Source organism: Pipistrellus hanaki (genome assembly GCF_964339955.1).
Source record: "Pipistrellus hanaki genome assembly, chromosome: 20".
In the NCBI taxonomy this organism is placed as follows: Eukaryota; Metazoa; Chordata; class Mammalia; order Chiroptera; family Vespertilionidae; genus Pipistrellus; species Pipistrellus hanaki.
In genome coordinates, this window is record NC_140522.1 from 2,068,237 (window position 1) to 2,091,693 (window position 23,457).

Consider the following 23,457-nt stretch of genomic DNA (forward strand, 5'->3'; position numbering starts at 1 on the left):
CCACTCTGACTATACCAACTACCAGGGTTTATTACTCAAGAGAGAAGTGGAATGGATCGTTAAAAAATTGGGAGTCTGTCCTTAAATGCATTTTGTGGCCTGAGAGTCGTATTGTGTTTTTGGAATCCGTGTGTTTTATAATGCAGTTTGGACACAGGTTCGTTAAAAGTGTTCTGTACTACCTACATACAGAGTAGTTAGAAATGAGGTGAATGTGCCCTGATCCTTGATTTGTGCAGAGCAGCCAGCATAGCTATTGTGGAATTAAATATTTCTGGAAGGAAAATCACAAAGTGGATAATCACACACTGGTTGTATTTGTTTTGATAACGGAGGCATTTGACAATGTCTTTCCTCTCAAAACTTCAAGCACACGAGACAATTCTTGTTGACTCTGGCAACATCCCAAGAAGGAATTAAGAAAGGCAGAGTGGGAAACTGACATGTATGATGGATGGGAATGCTAACTAACCAAGATAATTTCGCTTTTCTGCTCAAAGCTGAGAACAGACCCCATGATCCCCCAACAAATATCATAGCAACTAGAACATGATACTTCCATCCTAATAATATTCCTCTATCTCCATTTCCAAAAATATCAGGTCTCAAGTATCAAGTAAGAATTTGATTAAGACTCTCAGACAAATGTTTTCACTCCTTAGACTACATCGGGCAACTTCCTAGGACAAACTGTGTTTCAAAGTGGTACAAACACTTGCCCAACTACCTTTGACTACATTTCAAAAATTAAATAAAAGAGATTAGCAAATGATTTCACTGGAAGCAACGTGGCTGTAAATAATATAGCAACGTGCAGAAAACCCAAATAAAGAGAGCAAGTTCATGTATGAAATGACTCCCTTAGGATGTGTCCAGAGTCTTATCCCTTAAGAAAAACATCATGGTGAATCCAAAGGGTCGGACTTCAACATTCATTAGCTCATAAGCAAAAGACTGATGGGGAAAACTATGAAAGAAATGCTAGTCAACTTCGTGCAGCATTTCATCTTCGGAACAAGGAAAAGAAACGCAATGGAATTAATTCATACTCAAGTCAAAACTCATCAAAGATACAATTGTCTTCTGGCTTCATCCATCATTCTAAAACATATTATTATTCCTACGGTCTTCCCCCACATAAAGTCTTACTTGTGATTATACTGAGGTTTCTCGTCTTTGAAACTCATGCAGTATCAGTATTGAAGAATATCATAATAAAGGCCATATGGTCCTAACCATTGATTTACAGGCCTAACCATAGGTATATGGCCCTAAGCAAGTCCACAAGTTTCTAACCCATGAATCCTCGTTTTTAAAAATATATATTTTTATTGACTTCGGAGAAGAAGGGAGAGGGAGAGGGAAAAGAAGGGAGAGGGAGAGGGAGAGGGAGAGGGAGAGGGAGGGAGGGAGGGAGGGAGGGAGAGAGAGAGAGAGAGAGAGAGAGAGAGAGAGAGAGAGAGAGAGAAACATCAATGATGAGAGAGAATCACGGATTGGCTGCCTCCTACATGCCCCACCCACACTGGAGATCGAGCCTGCAACCCGGGCCTATCCCCTAACTGGGAATCGAACCGTAACTTCCTGGTTCATAAGTCAACGCTCAACCACTGAGCCACGCCAGCCAGGAAAACCTCATTTTTGTAATCATTCACAGAAAATCTCAGTAGAAAGCAGCTCCATAAAATTTTCCCGCTACTGGCTTTCCACTTGAGAGGTGCTAACACAGTTCAATGGGAATCATCTGTTTTGACAAAAACCATAGAATCGTCCTCAAGTAGCTGAAATTCAGGAAGATTAAACATTGGCAGAGGAAGGGGTACCAGGAGAGAGATCCAGACAGGAAGGAAGGCTAAAACAGGCAATTTGAGAAGGGATGGAGATATTGACCGGCTCTCCTTCCTCAATATCAAAAGCACATTCCACCACTTTGGAAATCAGGATACGGACTGGAACTCACATTCCTAAATGTTTCCTGAAATCTCCCAGGATGCCTCTCTCTTACAACCTGTGATGAGGTAGGTGGTACGGTTTCCACTGACGACATTCTAAAATCAAGGCACCAAGAGAACGCGTTCACGTGTGTCCCCGACCAATGTCACAGCGGCCATCCCAACTCGCCAGGCTGGTTAACAGTCTCTGGAGCAACAACCATGTGGAACCAGAGCTCCAGCAGGTGCCTGGCAGGGCTGCCAACTGGTTATGAGTGGCGACCGCCTTCACCAAGGATCTGACATGGGGTTGGTTAGTATCGCTTCCCTCTTCAAGGTTTTGTAGAACATCAACCAACTCGTCTGTCTCTCATAAGCCTTATGATCTATCCCGAAGTCCAAACGAGTTTCTTCTGTTTCTGTTCATCCGATTTCTAGCTATGGCCGTGGGAAGAAATTTCTATAAATACGAGAGGCCCCGTGCATCCCTCTCCCCTCCAGTGTGATCTGCTCCCCTAGAGGTAGAGATTCCCAAACCTACTGGCTCCATCCCCAGGGCGGGGCATGCAGGAGGCAGCCCATCCATGATTCTCTCTCATCGTTGATGTTTCTATCTCTTGCTCCCTCTCCCTTCCTCTCTGCCATCAATAACATATATTTTGAAAACCTTACTAGGATCTCTCTAAATCAGTGCCCTGAGTGAGGGATGTTAGACACCCCACGTTGAAAGCATCCTTGGCGAGAGGAACACGGAGCGCCCGCAGGGAACTCTCATCAAGACCAATTTTGGTTGGGGTGCGTGGGCAGGGAGCCGTGTCAGCAGAGGCTTAAACACCGAGTGAGTGCAGACCAGCCCGTCGTCTCAGTTCATGCCCTCTCCTCGTTGGCGGGGTGGGCGAGAGTGCCAAGGCTGCGAGAAACCACCCTCACCCCACGTGCGATTCAGAAGCCACAGGGGGGGGAAATAAATCAGCCCTGGCTGGTGTGGCTCAATGGATAGAGCATCGGCCTGGGGACTGAAGGGTCCCAGGTTCGATTCCGGTCAAGGGCACAGACCTTGGTTGCGGGCACATCCCCAGTAGGGGGTGTGCAAAAGGCAGCTGGTCGATGATTCTCTCTCATCGATGTTTCTAACTCTCTATCCCTCTCTCTTCCTCTCTGTGAAAAATCAATAAATTTTTTTTTTTTTTTTTTTTTTTAAAGAAAGGAAGAAAGAAAAGCTTTCACGTGGGAAACAGAATCAATCTCATCCCCAGTCCGCCCCTGGTCCGTCTCAAGCACGCTTGCTTAGACAAGGGTAGCCACATCCGTTACGGATGAGTCCGGAGGCCCACACACCTATGGGCCTTGTTTAGAATAGCCGGACGGGTGGCATCGAGAGAGAACAAATGCGTTTCGGTGGAGTCAGGCAGTCGCCTCCTTGTCTGGGCAGCGGGGGGAGGAGGAGGAGGGGGTGGTGGGGAGGAGGGAGACGTGGAGACGAAGACCGTGATCCTTTCGGAATAAAACCTTTCAGCGCAAACACGCCGGGCCCGGGCAGACTGTTTAACCTAGCGATATTGTATTTCATTCCTGGTCTCGGCGCGCTTTGTGGATTTGACCAAACTGGTACAAACGCGGAAGGCTTATCTCAACTGTTTAGATAAGGGGGACTGGGCTTTGGCAGGTGACAGAGCCGGGGGCGTGGAACAAAGCGGGCAGAGGGAGAGGCTGGCACGGGCCCAGGGGCTGTTTATGTTACTCAGGGGGTATAGACGGGCCGTCTGCTCCGCGCGTCCATAAGCCGGCCCTGCAGAATGTCCTTACTTGGGCATCGGGGACCGCACCTTCCTCTTCGGTAAACATTTACTCTCTTGTAAAACCGAGCTCGGGGAGTCTTCCTGGGACGAGGGCCCTCGCCCGGGGGGCCCCCCATCTGCCACTGCTTCCTAGCACATATTCTAGAAGGGCAATCCTGTTCGGGGTGACGGCTCACAGGAGCCTGTCTCTGTGGCTGCGTCCGTACAGAACCTGCAACTGTCTGATGCCCCACGTGACTGGCATCCAGATAATAATCCGGCTTTTCTGTTTTAATATATTTTATTGGGTTTTTTTACAGATAGAGGAAGGGAGAGGGAAAGGGATAGAGAGTTAGAAACATTGATCCGCTGCCCCTGGCACATACACCCTCCACTGGGGATGTGCCCGCCACCAAGGCACATGCCCTTGACTGGAATCGAACCTGGGACCCTTGAGTCTGCAGGCAGACGCTCTATCCACTGAGCCACACCGGTTAGGGCTGCTTCTTCAAGGTTTTAAGGCAACCATTTTGTTTATTTATTATTTTTTTTAGCCGAAACCGGTTTGGCTCAGTGGATAGAGCGTCGGCCTGGGGACTGGAAGGTCCCGGGTTCGATTCCGGTCAAGGGCATGTGCCTTGGTTGCGGGCATATCCCCAGTAGGGGGTGTGCGGGAGGCAGCTGATCGATGACTCTCTCTCATCGATGATTCTAACTCTCTATCTCTCTCTCTTCCTCTCTGTACAAAATCAATAAAATATATATTAAAAAAAAAAAGAATTATTTATTATTTTTTTTAGAAACCCGTGTGCAGGATTTCAAAGCGACTCCAGCCACCGCTTTATACCCTAATGGCATAACGTTTCTGCATCATTCGGGGCGACCCCCACACCACCGACATCCACGCTGTGTTATTGTTAGCGTCGCATGTTCAGCTAGCAAATTTTTCAATGAACTCTCGCTGGCTTGCCCACAGATCCAGATGTGAGGCGGGCTCCTCGGGTCATACGGTTCTCATTAGTAGCCCAGCCCGGCTGAATATTTGACTGAGGGAAAGGACCGTGTCATTATTTTCAGATTTCTTCCTATGACTTAACCGGCCTGGCCCTGCCAGCTCTGCAAACGCCAAGCACTCCTTGGCGCCAGACTTGGCGTCCTGCTCTCTCTGACTACCACCCCCAGCGCTTCGGCCCGGGGAAGTCTCCCCGCCATCAAAACAGTTTCATAAAACCGGAATCGTGATGAAGGGTTACTCATCCATCGCTATTTATGAATTATTCCACACCGTTTGGCTTCAGCCAAACAAACAGCACCCACGTTCCTACAAGGGTAGGCGAGGAAAAGCCAGGTCAACGTTTCCATGATTTATAAGGTCTGTGTTGCGCTGGAGGCCACATTGCTTTAATAGGTGAGCTGGCATTCCGCGGAACAGTTCAATCTGCTTTAAATCTAGCCTCAGGCTCTGGGCAGCGTGAGGGACATTCTGAACATAAACTCAACTCCTCTCTTCACCTTCGGGCTGTATCTCTCAAGCACCGATGTGACCAGAGGAGAAGGCACGGGAATACCTGGGCATGGAGGGCAGAATTCAGTTATGAACACGTTGGCGCTAACGTCGCTCCGAAAATGTGGAAAAAAATCACCCCGATTCCAAATGTAAATAATGTTGTAGAAGCCCGTATAAAAACATACATGAAAACAACAACATAAAAGAAATAGCAGGCGGTCCTGATATTACTGTTTCCATGTGTCTTGACCACAAACAATAACAGAAGCAGGCAAGAATCCTTGGAAACGATCTTTGATGGTTATTAGGAAAGATAATTCACTCCCGCCCTCGCTGGTTGGGCTCAGTGGATAGAGTGTCAGCCTGCGGACTGAAAGGTCCCGGGTTCGATTCCGGTCAAGGGCACATGTCTGGGTTTCAGGCTCAATCCCCAGTAAAGGGCAGGCAGGAGGCAGACAATCTGATTCTCTCTCTCATCACTGATGTTTCTATCTCTCTCTTCCTCTCCCTTCCTCTCTGAAATCAATAAAAAATATGTTAAAAAATAAGTAAATAAATGCATTTTTATTAATGCAGACTAAACATGTCTCATGAGAATCATGAGACAGAAACAACACAAACGTCACATGAATAGGTAATGTGCTGGCAACAAGCATGAGGGAAACACACGACCCTCGGTATCCACGGCAACTCTAAGTCTGAAATGATTTTGCCACCAAACACCACGCCCTTCAGCCCACGCAGTGGTATTCAAAAGCTGGATTTTAACTTGCACACTTACCATGTTGTATGTCTTTCATATCCAAGTGAAGGCTAGACATTAATATCCCAACCGCTTGCGACCTTTTGTTGCTTAATAGCTTGACAACCTGCTCAAGAAAAAAGGGGGGAATGTCCATTGGTACGCCAACAACACGCTTAATGACGTGTTACTTAATCCTAAAGGAAGAACAAGTCAAGTCAGTATATGAAGTATTCAAAAATGGCTTGAAAAGAGTTTTCTATTATAAACCTTCAAAATCCACCATTTCCACACACACACACACACACACACACACACACATACACACCGAGTGTTCCCATTGCCCTGAATGGCAGGCTCTTGGCCAGTCTTTTAAGAGCCCGGTATGTCAACAAGTACCCTGTTTCCCCAAAAATAAGACAGTGTCTTACATTAATTTTTGCTCCCAAAGATGCGCTAGGTCTTATTTTCAGGGGATGTCTTATTTTTCCATGAAGAAGAATACGGTACACATTTATTGTTAAATGAAAATAAAGGAAATGTATTCCCTGTATACGGTACGGCAGTACGGTAGTTGTCAACGCAAACCAGACAAACTGTGAATCCTACAGGATCAAGAATGTACTCATTTATTCAATGACAATCATGTCATCCTCTTCTGGAACATCATCCTAACCATCCAATTCCTGAATTTCCTGGTGAATTTCCTGTGACTCCTTTTCTTTCAGAATCAGTGGACCAAATCTCTCATGTTTAGCAATAGCATTCTGAGACAGAGCCTACGGGGACCTTATTTTCAGGGGGATGCCTTATATTTCACTCAGAAGGAAACCTGTAAGTAGGTCTTATTTTCGGATGTCTTATTTTCAGGGAAACACAGTAGGATTGGTAATAGTTTAGGAAATCAGTCGGGTCTCTGTAAAATAACAACTTCACGTTTGATCATTTGCAGCCTGAGATGTAAGACGTGGTCCAGAAGAGACCCAGAGTCATAGAAGCATGGACAGACTGTGGAACCTCAGAGGGAAGGCAGGGGAGGATGGGATAGGAAGAGATCAGCCAGTGAACTTGTGTGCACATATGCATCAGCCGTGGACACAGACAATGGGGGCCTAGGTGGAGGGAGGACAGGAGCGGCTGGAAGAGGTTAATGGGGGGGAAAGGAGGACCCAAGTAATATTTTCAACGATAAAGATTAAATTTCAAAAAACAAGATGAGCTGAAACCGGTGTGGCTCAGTGGATAGAGCGTCGGTCTGTGGACTGAAGGGTCCCAGGTTTGATTCCGGTCAAGGGCATGTACCTGGGTTGCGGGCACATTCCCAGTAGGGGGTGTGCAGGAGGCAGCTGATGGATGTTTCTCTCTCATCGATATTTCTAACCCTCTATTCCTCTCCCTTTCTCTCTGTAAAAAATCAATAAAATATATTTTTAAATTAAAATTAAAATAAAAGCATCTTGCAAATGCAAGGTGTTGGTGTTAGTGATCCAATGACTAGCAGTTATATTTTACTAGAGGCATGATGCGCAAAATTCGTGCAAGGGGCTCAGCCCTCGCAGCTCTGGCTTCGTCCAGAAGGTTGTTCAGCTGTCCAGTCTAATTAGCAGATTATGCTTTTATTATTATAGATTATTATAGATAAGGCTATCCAAGCACCTGAGCTTATTCCAACAAGAGGAAGACAAGCAATGACAGAAAGCAGTAAGGAATAAACCAAATAAAGTCTGGCAAAACCTAGAATGAAGAGAGAACCACCCACACAACGATGAATCCCCATCGTGTAGCAAACGTACAAAGTGCTGGACCTCTAAGATCTCTTCAGACACACGTCCTGTGGGTCAACCCACAACTCTGATGTGGACTCACATCGGTTTTCCTCTGGAAAGACACGGTCATCTCTAGATTTTTATTTTATTTTATTTTATTTTTTTGATCCCATGGGATCGGGAACCAAGAGCTTTCTTGGCACTGCCTCACACCAGATCATGCACACAGCAAACATCTTCAATCCCAACGCGGCTCCACTCCAGAGCAAAGAATGCTTTTGTATGAGATTCTGCAGAGCCAGAGGTTATCAGGGCGTGGGTGGGTTTCGAAGTCATGCTTATTTACACCACCACCCTCTCCTCTTGCGATCAGCAGCCAGCCTCAGGGAAGGGTGGCTGCCCTCACAGGCTCCCAACCACATTCCACGGCCCTGCACAGACCGGGGAAGACATTGACACTGACCATGCCCGGGAGGGATATCTCCAGGCTATCTGGTTGGCACCAGACAAGCCCGTCTACGTGGGCAGCCTCCGCACAACCTGGGACACAAAACAGGGAGTTGGCTGATTGGGGAGATAGCTGTCAATCCCACCCCCCGATTAAGAAGCTACACGTCCGTCATGATTTGACCTGGGTGGCGGTAAGAACTCTGTATTTCAGCCCACGTCTTCGCCTACGTGAGCAGCTATGTAACTTCAGACAAAGTTCTTGAATGGCTCTGGATTCCCCTATCTGTGGAATATTCCTCAGTTGTGGGGTGGGGGGTGGGGGGTGCAGGAGGCAGCCAATCAATGGTTCTCTCTCATCATTGATGGTCTATCTCCCTCTCCCTTCCTCTCTGAATCAATGAAAATATATTTAAAAAGAAGAACAAGCCAAAACTGGTTTGGCTCAGTGGATAGAGCGTCGGTCTGTGGACTGAAAGGTCCCGGGTTCGATTCCGGTCAAGGGCATGTACATTGGTTGCAGGCACATCCCCGGTAGGAGGTGTGCAGGAGGCAGCTGGTCGATGTTTCTCTCTCATCGACGTTTCTAGCTCTCTACCCTTCTTCCTTCCTCTCTGTGGAAAATCAGTAAAATATATATTAAAATAAAATACAATGAAGAGCAATGCCACTGGCTTGTTCTAAATAAATTCAAGTCGAATGGAGTAACGAAACAGCCATTTAGCTTGGTATGTAATGTCCTCAAATCACATGTGCCAAGATATTAACTAGTTTGTATCATGGACAGAGAAGAAAGCCAGGCTACGAATGAGGAATGGTTGCAAGCCATGACAACATGGGGTGGGCTGGGATGTCCACTCAGCTCTGCCCGACTCCAAAGCTCACCTGTTCCCCTGCTCCAGGCCCTGTTGGCCACACTACACACACACATACATGTGGTGCAGCATCCTTGACATAACAGAGCACCCAATGCACCAGAAGAATCCACTGACAGAGAAACATGCAATAATATTGGGCCTAAGCAACCGTTCGACCATTCGACCAGTAGCTATGACACGCACTGACCACCAGGGGGCAGGTGCTCAACGCCCATGCATGGAATAGACTGATGAATCTCAGGGGGAGGGTAGTGAGGAAGGCAGGAAGAGATTAACCAAACATCTTATATGCACACTAGAGGCCCGGTGCACAGATTTGTGCACCAGTGAGTGGGGTCCCTCAGCCTGGCCTGCAGGGATCAGGCTGAAACTGGCACTCTGGCATCCCCTGAGGGGTCCTGCATTTTGAGAGGGCACAGGCCAGGCTGAGAGATCCCACCAGTGCACAAATCTATGCACCAGGCCTCTAGTTTTCATTTAAAGGAATAAGTGTTCAAGAATTAGAAATGCAATTCCTTACTGATATCAACTTCTTTCTTAGCTTACACTGAAGCAGTCAGGAAGATCCTGACTAACAAAACAAAACCGATAAACAGTATAGCATGATCATAAATAAACTGAGGAGGGGGGGAAAATGACATTGGGTTATATTTTCATAAAAAATGTATTCTAACAGGTTGCACTTCCAAGCTTCATATTTTACTTTCTTAAATATTACAGCAACATGGAATTAAAAAGCCGAACATAAATACCACCACGCTCTTAAGATACAATGTTTTTCTAATTAAAACGAACTATCACAGCTACCCATCTCTTTCCACTCCGTGAGCACAGAGAAAACACACGGAGATGTTGAAACTCCTGGAATTTAAAAACAATACACAACCTTCTCTTTGATGCTCGTCGGACACAGCATTTGGCCAGTTCTGTCATGCAGGAGACATACATGCAAGATATAATTTGGCCCTCCATCATTTCAAACATCTTCCCAATCAAAAAAAAAAAAAAAATGTGTTCCCTGCCCAATAGTATGCAAGTTCATTGGTTGCATTTTTCTCTTCGGAATTCCTGCGAAAAATCTGGTTTTAGATTATCTGCACTATCTCCACTGTTAATGGTACATTCGTAGCTGGGAACTCACCGGCTAAGATTAGAAGTAAAGTATTGAAAACCCACTAAGTTGTTAAAACCTACATTTCATGATATTGCAAAAAATTATTTAGATATCAAAGGTGTCTACAGAATATGGACATTAGCATATTTTGATGAGTGATGCTAACTGTCACAAGTAAAAGATACGATACATATAAAATGATAGGGTTACGGACAACCCCAAATGAATAAGACTTTTACTGAGGCCATTTTTAAAAAATATATTTTATTGATTTTTTTACAGAGAGGAAGGGAAATGGATAGAGAGTTAGAAACATCGATGAGAGAGAAACATCGGTCAGCTGCCTCCTGTGCACCTCCTACTAGGGATGTGCCCACAACCGAGGTCCATACCCTTGACCAGAATCGAACCTGGGACCCTTCAGTCTGCAGGCTGACACTCTATCCACTGAGCCACACCTGTTTCGCTTACTGAGACTATTTTTACATGCATTCTTGGTATTTGATGACAAGTATGTTTTGCTAATCACTCTCCCAAAAAAACAAACAAACAAAAACGAATGCTGGAGTGCCTTTTACTAGCCACATTTTTTAGCTGAAGTGCCTTGTTCAAGGTCACTCACTCGTCAAGGTTACAGTCTGAGCCACCACCCTGCCCCACCCCTAACCTTCAGCGTGAAGAGCAGACTTCTGCCAAGGACGTGCACACACACTGGGCCTCATTGCCCCAGCTATTCCTCAATATTCCGGGTGATGGGACACAGCTCCCGGCAGATAGAACACAAAGAGAACGCTTTGATTTTTCAAAGTGCTGGCTACACAGCCAACCTGAGATGGAAACCCTAGTCTGAAGAGTCTGTCCTACAAATTAAACATTTGGGGGAAAATAAAAAAAAATAAAAAATAAATAGTCCCCTCCCTCTGTAGTGACCGCACAACAAGATACCAGGGATTCATTTCCATTTATATAAAGGCCAGTGTTGCCAAAACCGGTTTGGCTCAGTGGATAGAGCATCGGCCTGCGGACTGAAGGGTCCAGGGTTCGATTCCGGTCAGGGGCATGTACATTGGTTGCGGGCACATCCCCAGTGGGGGCTGTGCAAGAGGCAGCTGATCAATGTTTCTCTCTCATCGACGTTTCTAACTTTCTATCCCTCTCAATTCCTCTCTGTGTAAAATCAATAAAATATATTTTTTTAAAAAAATAAAAAATAAAAAGGCCAGTATTGCCAAAACCAGTTTGGCTCAGTAGATAGAGCGTCGGCCTGCGGACTGAAGGGTCCCAGGTTCGATTCTGGTCAAGGGCATGGACCTTGGTTGCGGGCACATCCCCAGAAGGGGGTATGCAGGAGGCGGTTGATCGATGTTTCTCTCTCATTGATGTTTCTAACTCTCTATCCATTTTAACCTGCCTCTCTGCAAAAAAGTCAATAATATATATATATATATATATATATATATATATATATATATATATATATATATATATATATTTTTTTTTTTTAAAGGCCAGTGTTATAAGCAAAAAAATAGACTATTCAGGAAATGAAGGACCACCCCGCCTTCGCTGATGGGATGGCAACGGCATCATAAAAGTTGAGTTATTCAGTGAATGGTCATCCCGTTTGTGACCTATTCAGGCATCTGCTTTCCCTCCTGCCCGTTAGATTCTTTTGGCTCTTCCAAAGACACAGGCTCAACCCCTGGCTCTAGCCACTGAGCAGCCCGGTGCTTTCGGCACTGCGAAGAGATGATACAAGGGTGAAAACTGCATTGATCCCACCCATCAGAGGAACACGGTTCCAGCGTCCTTGCCAAGTCTCCGATCTATTTCTGGAAATGACATACTGATTCAGCCACGGGTGCGTTCCCCGAAGGCCTCCTAGAGTTTGGACATGAAAGAGGAATAAACATGGACTTGTCAGGGACCTAATTTATGGTGCTCATGTTTTTGGAGAATAAAAGCTTCAATATGTGATCTTTTTTTAAAGTCTTGAAAGACAAATGGCGTTCTTTGGGGTGGCACCATGTTTTCCAAGGATCGTCTGCCTCGCGTTTTCCTTTCTTCAACAATTCCATGTAAAGGGACAGACCCGGTGCCAAATGGGTACGCTCTGGCACATTCTCATCCAACCACAGTCAAGTCAGTCATTACTCATCTCCCTGAAAATATCTCCCACCCCATGGGCCCAAAGTATCAAGTGAGCGCTTGGTTTTTCAATAATAGCTTTTCCAAAGTGGAAAAGTTTGAAATAAGTAAATAAATTTTAAAAAATAAAGTGGTTATTGTTTAAAACAAATGCTTCCCAGGTTCGATTCTGGTCAAGGGCATGTACCTTGGTTGCGGGCACATCCCCAGTCGGGGGTGTGCAAGAGGCAGCTGATCGATGATTCTCTCTCATCGATGTTTCTAACTCACTCCTCTCTGTAAAAAAAAAAATCAATAAGATGCCAAAGCCAGTTTGGCTCAGTGGATAGAGCATTGGCCTGTGGACTGAAAGGTCCCAGGTTCGATTCTGGTCAAGGGCATGTACCTTGGTTGCGTCCACATCCCCAGTAGGAGGTGTGCAGGAGGCAGCTGATCAATGTTTCCCTCTCGTCGATGTTTCTAACTCTATCCCTCTCCCTTCCTCTCTATAAAAAATCAATAAAATATGTTTTTTAAATGATGGTCCCCTATGCAATCATTTTCTAATAACTTGAGTGTCTTAAGTGTCCAGGAGAGTTGGATGAAGGAAAGAAGCAAGGGCAATAGCTAAACCAGTGGTCGGCAAACTCCTTAGTCCGCAGAGCCAAATATCAACAGGACAACCATTGACATTTCTTTGGAGAGCCACATTTTTTAAACTTAGCCTCTATAGGTAGGGACATTGTTATGAACTTAATCAGGGGACTCCTCAGCTAGCCTCTGCTAAACACTCAAGGGGCCAAAGAGCCGCACGTGGCTCACGAGCCGCAGTTTGCCGACCCCTGACCCGAACCGCCAGAAATCAACAACGGTCGCCGTTTAGAAACACAGTGTTGGTGGAAGTAAACACGGGAGAGATAAAATAAATACAGGCGCGGAGCGGCGAGACCACACAGTCCTGACAGCAACATGCTCCGCGCAGTCCTGGGTGGCCCCGGGGAGAGAGAGAAGCCTACGGGAGACCGTTAGGAGCGAGGCCCAGCGCGGTTATTAACACGGGCGGGGATCTGCGAAAGCACAGCCGCACGCTGGAGAGCGGCAGGCATGACCGAGTGAGTTGGACGAAGAAAAAAGGGAGAGCCAGGCAGAAATGAATTCCCATTTCGTCGGAGGCATGTGTTGCACACCCATGCTATCACGCGGCACGCTGGCTGCGATGCTGACGTGCTGGTTGTATGTCAGCGTGGGACCCAGAAGGCTGTGCAGATGGCTGCACAAAGCCAACTGTTCAGCACAGGCAAGAGTAAGGAGCTTCAGCCAACATGTTTGGCTCAATGGATAGAGCGTCGGCTTGGGGACTGAAAGGTCCTAGGTTCAATTCCGGTCAAGGGCATGTACGTTGGTTGCGGGCATATCCCCGGTAGGGGGTGTGCAAGAGGCAGCTGGTCGATGTTTCTCTCTCATCGACGTTTCTAGCTCTCTATCTCTCTCCCTTCCTCTCTGTAAAAAATAAATAAAATATTTAAAAAAAAAAAAAAAAGAGTAAGGAGCTTCAGATCATGCTAAGTCCGAGGAAGACAAGCACCCCGTGATCTCACTCACATGTGGAATCTAAGGAACAAAACAAACGGACGGACGGAGTGGATCAGAGACACGGAGGCGTGGAACAGAGCGTGGAACCTCGGAGGAAGGCGAGTTGAGAACACACGCCCCCCCCCCCCCCCCCCCCGCTCTGCTCCAAACAGAATTGAGATTCCATCAATGAGCAAAAAATCCTCCCTTCCTTTTTCTGCACGAGTGAGTTTTAGACGTTCCTCGACAATCAGAATACGGTAATGGATCTTAAATGAGCTTTCCGAACAGCTCTCCTCGTGGGAGGTCCCCAGGAGGCCCGAAACGCCGGCCACGCGTGGAAAACACGCTCCCGTACTCACTTGCTTGGCCTTGGTCTTCGTGATGGTGTCAGAAATCGGCTTCTTCCGCTCCTTGACAGCGGTTTTGGAGAACAGCTCCTCGAACTCGTGGCAGTCGATGGACGGCTCTTCGATTTTTTCCCAGATGAGCGCGGCACCGGAGTCTCTAAAGTTAAGCAAGACACCACCTGAAGGAGCCACGTGCTGGCGTTTGACACAGACGCGTTGTCCCCGGGCCCACCCGAGCTGTGATGCACGCTGGCGAGAGGCCCCACGGAGGGAGAAAGCAGGAAAAGAAGGGCCGGGGAATGGAAGCAAAAGGAGGAGAGGAAGGCGGGAAGGAAGGCAGCATCGGGGGGAGGAACAGAAGAGGCAAACAGGGAAGGAAGGGGACAGGGGAGAGAATAGTCTTTCTCTTTAAGACCCCCTGATAAGAAAGTTGAAATACCAGTGACACAGAATGAAACCGTTGCTTAGAAATCATAACATCCAGGAAGTCTCGGTGATCAAGTCGGTGTATACAAACATCTTCTACACTAACCAAAGAGTGAGATGCAAAATTGACCATGCCTTCGTGACACCCACCAGCCAATCAGGAGTGAATATGCAAATTAACCCAACAAAGATGTTGGGTGGATTTGCATACGCAGCTGCTCTGGGCCTCTGGGCAGCATGGGAAGGTGGAAAGGTGGCTGTGGCCCTAACAAAGGTGGTACCACCAGCCAGAGAAAGGAAGGCCCATTCTCGCATGAATCTTCATACATAACAGGTTGTTTCACTACACGTTGACTTAAAAATATGCAGACACACTTTAGACTCCAGTGCTTAGAAGGGCACTACATTGTCATTTTCCTGAGTTATCCCTGGAACTCCCCGAGGGCCACGGAGACTGAGTCAGATAGAAAGTAAGGAATACTCTGAGTAAAAAAGGAGGGAATTGAGAAGAGAGAGGCGGGGAGGGGCGATCCCGCCACGGGCTGAGCCCCCCGTGCACGGTACCTTTTCGTGTGCAGCTGAATCCTGGTCCAGTACAGAGGCTTCATGGGCCGGCAAGGCTCTATGGGCTGCTTCCTGCTCCCCTTGTCCTGGCTCATCCCCAGCCCAAACCAGCCGGATGGCAGCGGCGGGGGGAGAAACCCGTACGCGTGGGGCGTTGGCAAAGTGCTTCCCCCGGCTTGTGGGGGGAGTGGAGGGCCAGGGCCAGGGGGCAGGGCAGGTGGCGGTGGTGGGGCTGCGGGGATGCCAGTTCCAGGGCTGGGAGGGGGAGCCGGAGCAGGTGGAATACCCACGCCTGGCAGAGGAGGAGGTGGGGGAACCCCAGGTCCGGGCAGAGGCGGGGGAGGGGGTATCCCCACCCCGGGGAGAGGCGGGGGAGGGGGTATTCCTGCCCCAGGGAGAGGCGGGGGAGGGGGTATCCCCACCCCAGGGAGAGGCGGGGGAGGGGGTATTCCTGCCCCAGGGAGAGGCGGGGGAGGGGGTATCCCCACCCCAGGGAGAGGCGGGGGAGGGGGTATTCCTGCCCCAGGGAGAGGCGGGGGAGGGGGTATCCCCACCCCAGGGAGAGGCGGGGGAGGGGGTATTCCTGCCCCTGGGAGAGGAGGGGGAGGGGGTATCCCCACCCCAGGGAGAGGCGGGGGAGGGGGTATCCCCACCCCAGGGAGAGGCGGGGGAGGGGGTATTCCTGCCCCAGGGAGAGGCGGGGGATGGGGTATTCCTGCCCCTGGGAGAGGCGGGGGAGGGGGTATCCCCACCCCAGGGAGAGGCAGGGGAGGGGGTATCCCCACCCCAGGGAGAGGTGGGGGGGGAGGAGGTATTTGTTCACCAGGCAAAGGCGGGGGCGGGGGCGGCAGCATGGGCGTACTGGGCACAGAAGGAGGTGCACCGGGCGGTGGAGGGGAGGGTGCGGCCGTGCCCACCCCAGACGTGGGGCCGGAAGACGCTGTGCAAGGCAGAGGCGGTGGGGGCGGGATGCCGGGGCCGTGTCCAGGGGGCGACCAAGCAGACTGTTCGTGGCTGGCATCCAACGCAGGCTGCAGAGAAGGCTGGGAAGACTGCGGCCTGGCCGGGCCTTGACCCTCCAGCTGCACTATCTGCCTCGGAGACACCCTCAGAGAAATCTCGGAGCAGAACTTTGTCTGAGGTCCCGAAGGTGAGGACGGCCCCGCGGGGCCTCCCCCTGCAGGCCCCGGCGGCCAGGAGGGGCCGTCTGGCAGTGTCGTGGCAGGAGGCAGGGGGGGCGGCCCGCTCTCCTCGACCGGGGACGTCTGGATGGACCTGGCCTGTACGATCCTCTGGCCCCGGCCGTGCTCTCCTCCTGGCCTGGGAGCTGCCAGGCAGACGCCGTCCGAGGGCGCCTCTCCATTCTGAACCCCGAAGCGGCCGCCGGCCCCCTCCCCGTCCACGGCCGGGTACTGCCTCTCCAGCTCCGCGATCTTGGTCCTCAGGTCCTCAATGGTCTGCTCCAGCTGCTGGATCACAGTGGCCTGTCCCTCAGACCCAAGGTCTGTCACTTCCTGCGGGCAACAAGGGCATAGGTGAATAGAAAGTAAGGAATACCCCCCAAAAAAATGGACGGAATTAAGCAAAAAAAAAAAATAGATTTAAATACGGTAGATATCCCCCATGGGCACGAGCATACACGCCTTATGCACACGTTTCAGGCCGTGTGTATCACGTTGACTCTGACTGTAACATTCTGTCTAAGACAATGTGTGGGTCGCCTTGATGTCTAAATGGTTCCCTAGACAGGCTACTTTATTTCCCTGTCATTAAAAAAAAAATGCCAAGGAATCCCTATTGTTGAAAGAAATTAAAAAGAAACCTAGCTGAAACCGGTGTGGCTCAGTGGTAGAGCGTCAGTCTGGGGACTGAAGGGTCCCAGGTTCGATTCCGGTCAAGGGCATGTACATCGGTTGCGGGCACATGCCCGATAGGGGGTGTGCAAGAGGCAGCTGGTCGGTGTTTCTCTCTCATCGACGTTTCTAACTCTCTATCTCTCTCCCTTCCTCTCTATAAGAAATCAATAAAATATATTTAAAATAAAAATAAAAAAATAAATAAAAAGGAACCTAATTGACTCTTTAAATAATTGTTTATTGCGGTTATTTCTTTTACCAGCGACAATGTAGAGACTCTATGGCGTGATTTCCCAAGCTACAGATAGAAATACTTTATGTATTTGTACAGACGTTTGGTGAAAAAATAGGGACCTACATTATTTACATTCAGAGGTGTGTCTACACATATATGAATATCTACGTAAATAAAAAGCACCTCTCAAAACTGTGCCTATCTGTTAGAAGTGTGTTTTTTTCATTCCTTTATTATTTACTGGAGAGTCTTTCATGATAATGATAAGCAAGAACCAATTTTTAGAATTCAGACGGCTCGCCCCGAACATCATGGCTCCGTCGGTTGGGTGTCGGCCAGTGCACCAAATTGCTTCCGGTTCAATATCCCATCAGGGCACCTGCCTGGGTTGCAGGTTTGATCTCCCGGGAGGAGGTGTTCAGAAGGCAACTGATGAATGTTTCCTGCTCTCTCTCTCCCTCTCCTTTACTCTCTAAAAATCAATAAACTATTTTTTAAATATATTTTTTTTTTAACTCATGTTAGCGCTGGCCCCGTGGCTCAGTAGGTTGGAGTGTCATCAGGAGTACACCGAAAGGTTGTGGGTTCGATTCCCAGTCGGAGAACATAGCGGAGGCAATTGATCAATGATTGATGTTTCTCTTTCACATCAATGTCTGTCTGTCTGTCTGTCTCCTTCCCTCTTTCTAAAATCAATAAGCATATCCTCGGGTGAGGATTAAAAAAATAAAGGACTCCTGTTCATTTCCACTGGTGCAGATTTTCCACGAAAAAAAAAAAAAGTATATAATGCCGTGATATATGGCATCTTTTGTAGAAAGATGGTAAAATTTGGTAGTATTTGAGAACGTCCTCAATTTCCCCAGTGGCCTCTTGACCATTCTGAAAGTTTCAGAGGGAGAATTGCTTTTCTAGAGATAATTATCATAGACAGAAAACATGTGGGGGGGGGGGGAATTGGGGGTGAGACTATCTGATTGTCACATAGTTCTGACCGTAGAGAGAACAAAACTCGACTTGCTAAAATCTTTATTCCTCTCCACAACTCTGTCTTTACCTGCAAAATCCCAGCCCTCAATCCAAACTGCCTAGCCCCGTGGTCGGCAAACTGCGGCTCTCGAGCCACATGCGGCTCTTTGGCCCCTTGAGTGTGGCTCTCCCACAAAACACCACGGCCTGGGCCAGTCTATGTTGAAGAAGTGGCGTTAGAAGAAGTTTACGTTTTAAAAAAATGTGGCTCTCCAAAGACATGTCAGTCGTTGTCCTGTGGATATTTGGCTCTGTGGACGGATGATTTTGCCGACCCCTGGCCTAGCCTGTCAGCTCAGGCTGGCTGTCTATTCTTACGGAACAGCCAGATGGAGGCCGGGTTTCTGCGTCTGAAGGCAGCTAAGCGTCTTCAAAGAGCCTTATCTGGCCTTTCTTATCCGGAGCTATCAGCACCCAGTCACCGCTGTCGGTAGAACTCTCTAGAAAGGCTGCCTCGCTTGTCAGCGGGAAGAGCTGCTTTCTACGTGGGCTGGATAGAATTCTTCCCAGAGGCTCATTAAAAAGAGCACTCACATGGTCAATATGATGGAAGAAAAACGCTGTCTGTTCTCTGGCCATTTCAGCCAGCACCCTCTCTCCGCCCAGGGCCCACCCACAGACAAGCCCAGATTTCATCTCTCAGCCTCTGCCAGGCGCTCTGCTGTCCAGGGAAAGACCTCCAACCCCTGGTGTCCTGGTCCTGGTCCTTACCCTCCCATCCCTTCAGGGTACAACTGGGCAAGAGGCCCCTCAGAGCCTCAAAGTCCTCCACAGGAGAGAAATAAACAACTTCTCTTCCTTCTTTCAAAAAAGACTCTCTCGGCACTTCCAGGAACCCTGTGCGCCTCCCCAAGGCTAATGCCTCTCACTATTAAACGTTAAAACGGCCCTGGCCGGTGTGGCTCAGTGGGTAGAGCGTCGGCCTGCGGACCGAAGGGTCCCAGGTTCGACTCCCTGTCAAGGGCACGTACCTTGGTTGCAGGCTCGGTCCCCTCCAGGACGGGGGGGGGGGGGGGGGGGGGGGTGCAGGAGGCAGCCGACCCATGATTCTCTCTCATCACGGATGTTTCTCTCTCTCTCTCTCTCTCTCTCTCTCTCTCCCCCTCTCCCTTCCTCTTTGAAATCAATAAAATGATATAGTAACAAAAAAAATTTTTTTTTAATGAATGCATTTCTAAAATGAAAAAAAAAAGTGTCTTTGTCATCTTGGACAGGACTGATGCACATCCGTCTATGATGGAGCGTCAACAGAGAATGTAATATACTCTGCGGGTTGCCAGTTCCAATAGGATTTGTACATAAACGTATTATTTCAAACGTCTCCATCCGAGCTTGGCCGGACAGTATGTGCGATCGGCCTGCCAGCATTCCTCCATTCCTGTATAATCTCAGGCGTGGGTGGCGATGGTCCGTGCTCCTAAACTGTTTACACGCTGGGATTTCACAAAATGCAAGTTGCCATGAAAAAAAAAAATACAGTGAAACGTTCACCCCAGCTCTGTTTCTAAAGACAAGATTATCTGATTCCTAGAAAAGAGAGAAAACATCAGCCTGGCGTTCGGACTAACGCTGTCCGAACAGGGAGCCAAGACGCACTCAGAAAGAGCGTTAGCCGAAAACCTCTCGCGTGCGTCTTTGAAGCTTTATTGTAATTTATGTCAGCAAGACGCGTCCGGAGACGGGAATCTCAGATCCACTTGCCGGGAAGGGAACGCGGTGGACCCTTTGCTTTGTAAATGCCCGTGAGATACGGAGTTCATGTTCCTCTCGCGTTATATGAAAATGATATTCAGATTTTTTTTTTAAGTTCTGGTAAATGCTAAGGCTATGGGACTGACATTCTAGGATGCATTACTGGCAATCATAGCACATATTTTTTAAAGTATTTTTTATTGATTTCAGAGAGGAAAAGGGGGGGGGGGAGAGAGACAGAAACGTCAATGAGGAGGGAGAATCATGGATCGGCTGCCTCTTGCATGCTCCATCCTGGGGATCAGGCCTAAGCCTCAGGATAAAGAATAAAAAACTGCTTCGCGTCCCAGCTGCCTCACTCCAGGGGCCACAGCGAAGGCCGGGAAGTGGGGGGGGCGGGGGAGGTCTAGCAGCTGCATTTGCTTTAAGCATCAGACCCCCCCCCCAGCAAACCCCCCCCCCCACTTCCACCCCCTTAGCTAAGAAAAGGCTTCCTGAGTCATGGCTTTTTCCAGAGACATGGAGCGCTCTGAATTCTCAGCTCCAGGGGGAGAGCACACGTCAAAGCTCATTCCATGAATCCCATGGGATGGCGAGAGCAGGTGCCTGCGCACAGCTGGACCACAGAGCAGAGATGCTCAGACCCAGCGGGTCCTGGAGCCCAGCATCACCGCGCAGAGCAGGCAGGCACCTGGGAGGGACCAGAAAGCTCCATCCTCCCCACAGTCCTTCGCTCCCTACCCCTCCCCTCCATTCCTCTTCCCTCCCCTCCTCTTCCCTTCTCTCCCTTCCCTTCCCTTCCCACTCCTCCCCTCCTCAACCCTCCCCTCCCCTCCTCTCTCCTCCCACCAGGGTCAGTTACAGAGATACAGGCCTGCCATCTAGTGACCGAGCTGGGAAGGGCAAGGGGAATTTCAGAAAAAAAGAAAAGGGTCATTTTTTTTAAGGTTTTTTTTTATATATATATACTTTATTGATTTTTTTTTTTTTAACAGAGAGGAAGGGAGAGGGATAGAGAGTTAGAAACATGGATGAGAGAGAAACATCCATCAACCGCCTCCTGCACACCCCCACCTGGGGATGTACCTGCAACCAAGGTACATGCCCTTGACGGGAACCAAACCTGGGACCCTTCAGTCCGCAGGCCTGTGCTCTAGCCACTGAGCCACACCGGCCAGGGCTGTGACAATATATTTTACCGTGGTCGACAGCGAGAGAAAAGCAGAAAACGACTCCAATGTCACGCACATGGAGACAGAGATTACACTGCCACAGCTGGAACCGTAACACAGTGAGCCCTGTTGCATGTATTTTATCGCAATCAGTAAGACAGATGACTTTTTTGGTCCAAGTTTTCTTCAGTGCTACCCTATCCAACAAGGAAAGCGGTAAGATATGCCTTGGGAATAAGAATTTGGAAAAACCTGCCCTCACCGGTGTGGCTCAGTGGATAGAGCATCAGCCTGCAGACTGAAGGGTCCCAGGTTCGATTCTGGTCAAGGGCATGGACCTTGGTTGCGGGCACATCCCCAGTGCGGGATGTGCAGGAGGCAGCCGATCCATGATTCTCTCTCATCATTGATGTTTCTCTCTCTCTCCCTCTCCATTCCTCTCTGAAATAAATAAAAAAATATTTAAAAAAAAAAATATCTTCTTACCTGAACAGCATCTGAGCAATTCTTCAGAGTTTCCAAAGCAGCAGGCTGAGATTCTGGGTTGGAACAGAAGAAGACAATCCACATATTAAAGATCAGATTTCCCCCTTTCTCCTATCAGAAAACAAGTCTAAATACAATTTATCTTTAACCCTCAATACCCAAAACTACCGGTGTGTCTTCTGATTGTGCTTTTGTATGCTGAGTACACGACTGCTTTTCAGTATACACTGCGTGGCCAGATGATGGTGATCTCTGGACTCATCATCATCTGGCCACTCCGTGTCTGTCCTATAGAATAAAAGGCTCATATGCAAATTGCCCCCTCGACTGGGAGTTCGACCAGCAGGCAGGCCGGCCAACCGCCCATATCCCCTCCCCCTGGCCAGGCTGGCCGGACCCCACCCATGCACGGATTCATGCACCGGGCCTCTAATATAATATATATACACACACACACACACACACACACACACACACACACACCCTGAGTGGCCAGATTATTATGCATTCAGAGATCTTAGTATATGAGACACATTTATAATGACCAACACTCATGCCATCGGTTCCTTTAAAAACTGGGATAGCCGAAACCGGTGTGGCTCAGTGGATAGAGCATCGGCCTGCGGACTGAAAGGTCCCAGGTTCGATTCCGGTCAAGGGCATGGACCTTGGTTGCGGGCACATCCCCAGTAGGGGGTGTGCAAGAGGCAGCTGATCAATAATTCTCTCTCATCGATGTTTCTAACTCTCTCTTCCTCTCTGTAAAAAAAAAAAAAAAATCAATAAAATATATATTTTTTAAATGAAATAAAATAAAAACTGGGATAGGCCTACACCCTCTTGTCCCCTCAATCATAGTGACTTTTCTCAAGTGCTGGTTTCTATTTGGGGCCAGGAAATACCTGCGCAGCCGTTCGCTTTTTAGTGAATGACTCACTCACTAGTGGCCGAAGTCTGTACCCAACGCCTCAGAGCGTCCCGGGCCTACCTGGCTCGGCGTCCCGGGGCCTGGGCTCCTCCTCGGGGGCGGCCGGGGGCGACCACGCAGACGGGGCTCTCCGGGGAAACCGCCCCTCCGTGTAGTCCAGGGAGTGTGTGGGCTGGCTAACGGCGGCCCAGGTGTAAAGCTGGTCTTGCTGGATTTAAACACGAAAACGAACGCGTTAAGGCCAGTAGTTCTAGCGCCGAAAAAAATGACATCCAGGCGGCGGACCCGTTACAGCTTCCTTCCTAACCTAACTATGCACGTGGGATGCCTGTGTGCGGGGGCGGGCATTAGCAGGGTTGCGCTGGTGACCAGGTATGACGCCGAGTTTATTCTTGGGTTATTTATTTATTCACCTATCTGTGGCATCTAACGGGCAGGCTCCATGGACAGAACAGAAACAGACTCGTAGATACAGAGAACAGACTGACGGCTCTCAGAAGGGAGGGGGCCGGGGGGGGGGGGGGCTGAGTGAAATAGGTAAAGGGATTAAGAAGAAGAAAAAAAACAAAACTCATAGACAGACACCAGAGTGGTGATTGCCTGGGGGAAAGGGGGTGGGGGTGGAAGACGAGAAAGGCAGGATAAATGGGAACAGGGCAAAGGTGATTTGGGGTGGTGGACACAGGGCCGTGTGCAGATGGTGCATTATGGAATTATACACCCGGGACGCAATTGTTTCGACCGACGTCACCCCGATAGATCCAATAAAATAATTAATCATTGGTCATTAATAATTAGTGATTAATGAAAAAATAAAAACTATTGCAGTGAACTTGGCGTTGCTGCCATTTTAAATA

General features: G+C 48.7%; 1 protein-coding gene across 4 annotated transcripts in view; it reads right to left on the reverse strand.

Moving 5' to 3' along the window:
• FMN2 (formin 2) overlaps window positions 1-23,457 on the reverse strand; it is an 86,618-nt gene that overhangs the window by 46,731 nt on the left and 16,430 nt on the right. For 3 of the 4 annotated variants that reach the window (XR_014793583.1, XM_084868671.1, XM_084868673.1), the window contains exons 3-7: window positions 22,661-22,808; window positions 21,673-21,725; window positions 15,203-16,716; window positions 14,225-14,369; window positions 5,998-6,085 (exon numbers count right to left, since the gene is read on the reverse strand). Coding sequence is in view for 3 of the 4 variants with exons in the window: in XM_084868671.1 (XP_084724797.1) it covers window positions 5,998-6,085; window positions 14,225-14,369; window positions 15,203-16,716; window positions 21,673-21,725; window positions 22,661-22,808 (1,948 nt within the window). In the remaining variant the exon portion in view is untranslated. The remainder of the gene's footprint in view (window positions 1-5,997; window positions 6,086-14,224; window positions 14,370-15,202; window positions 16,717-21,672; window positions 21,726-22,660; window positions 22,809-23,457) is intronic. The other variant, XM_084868672.1, reaches the window with a different exon arrangement.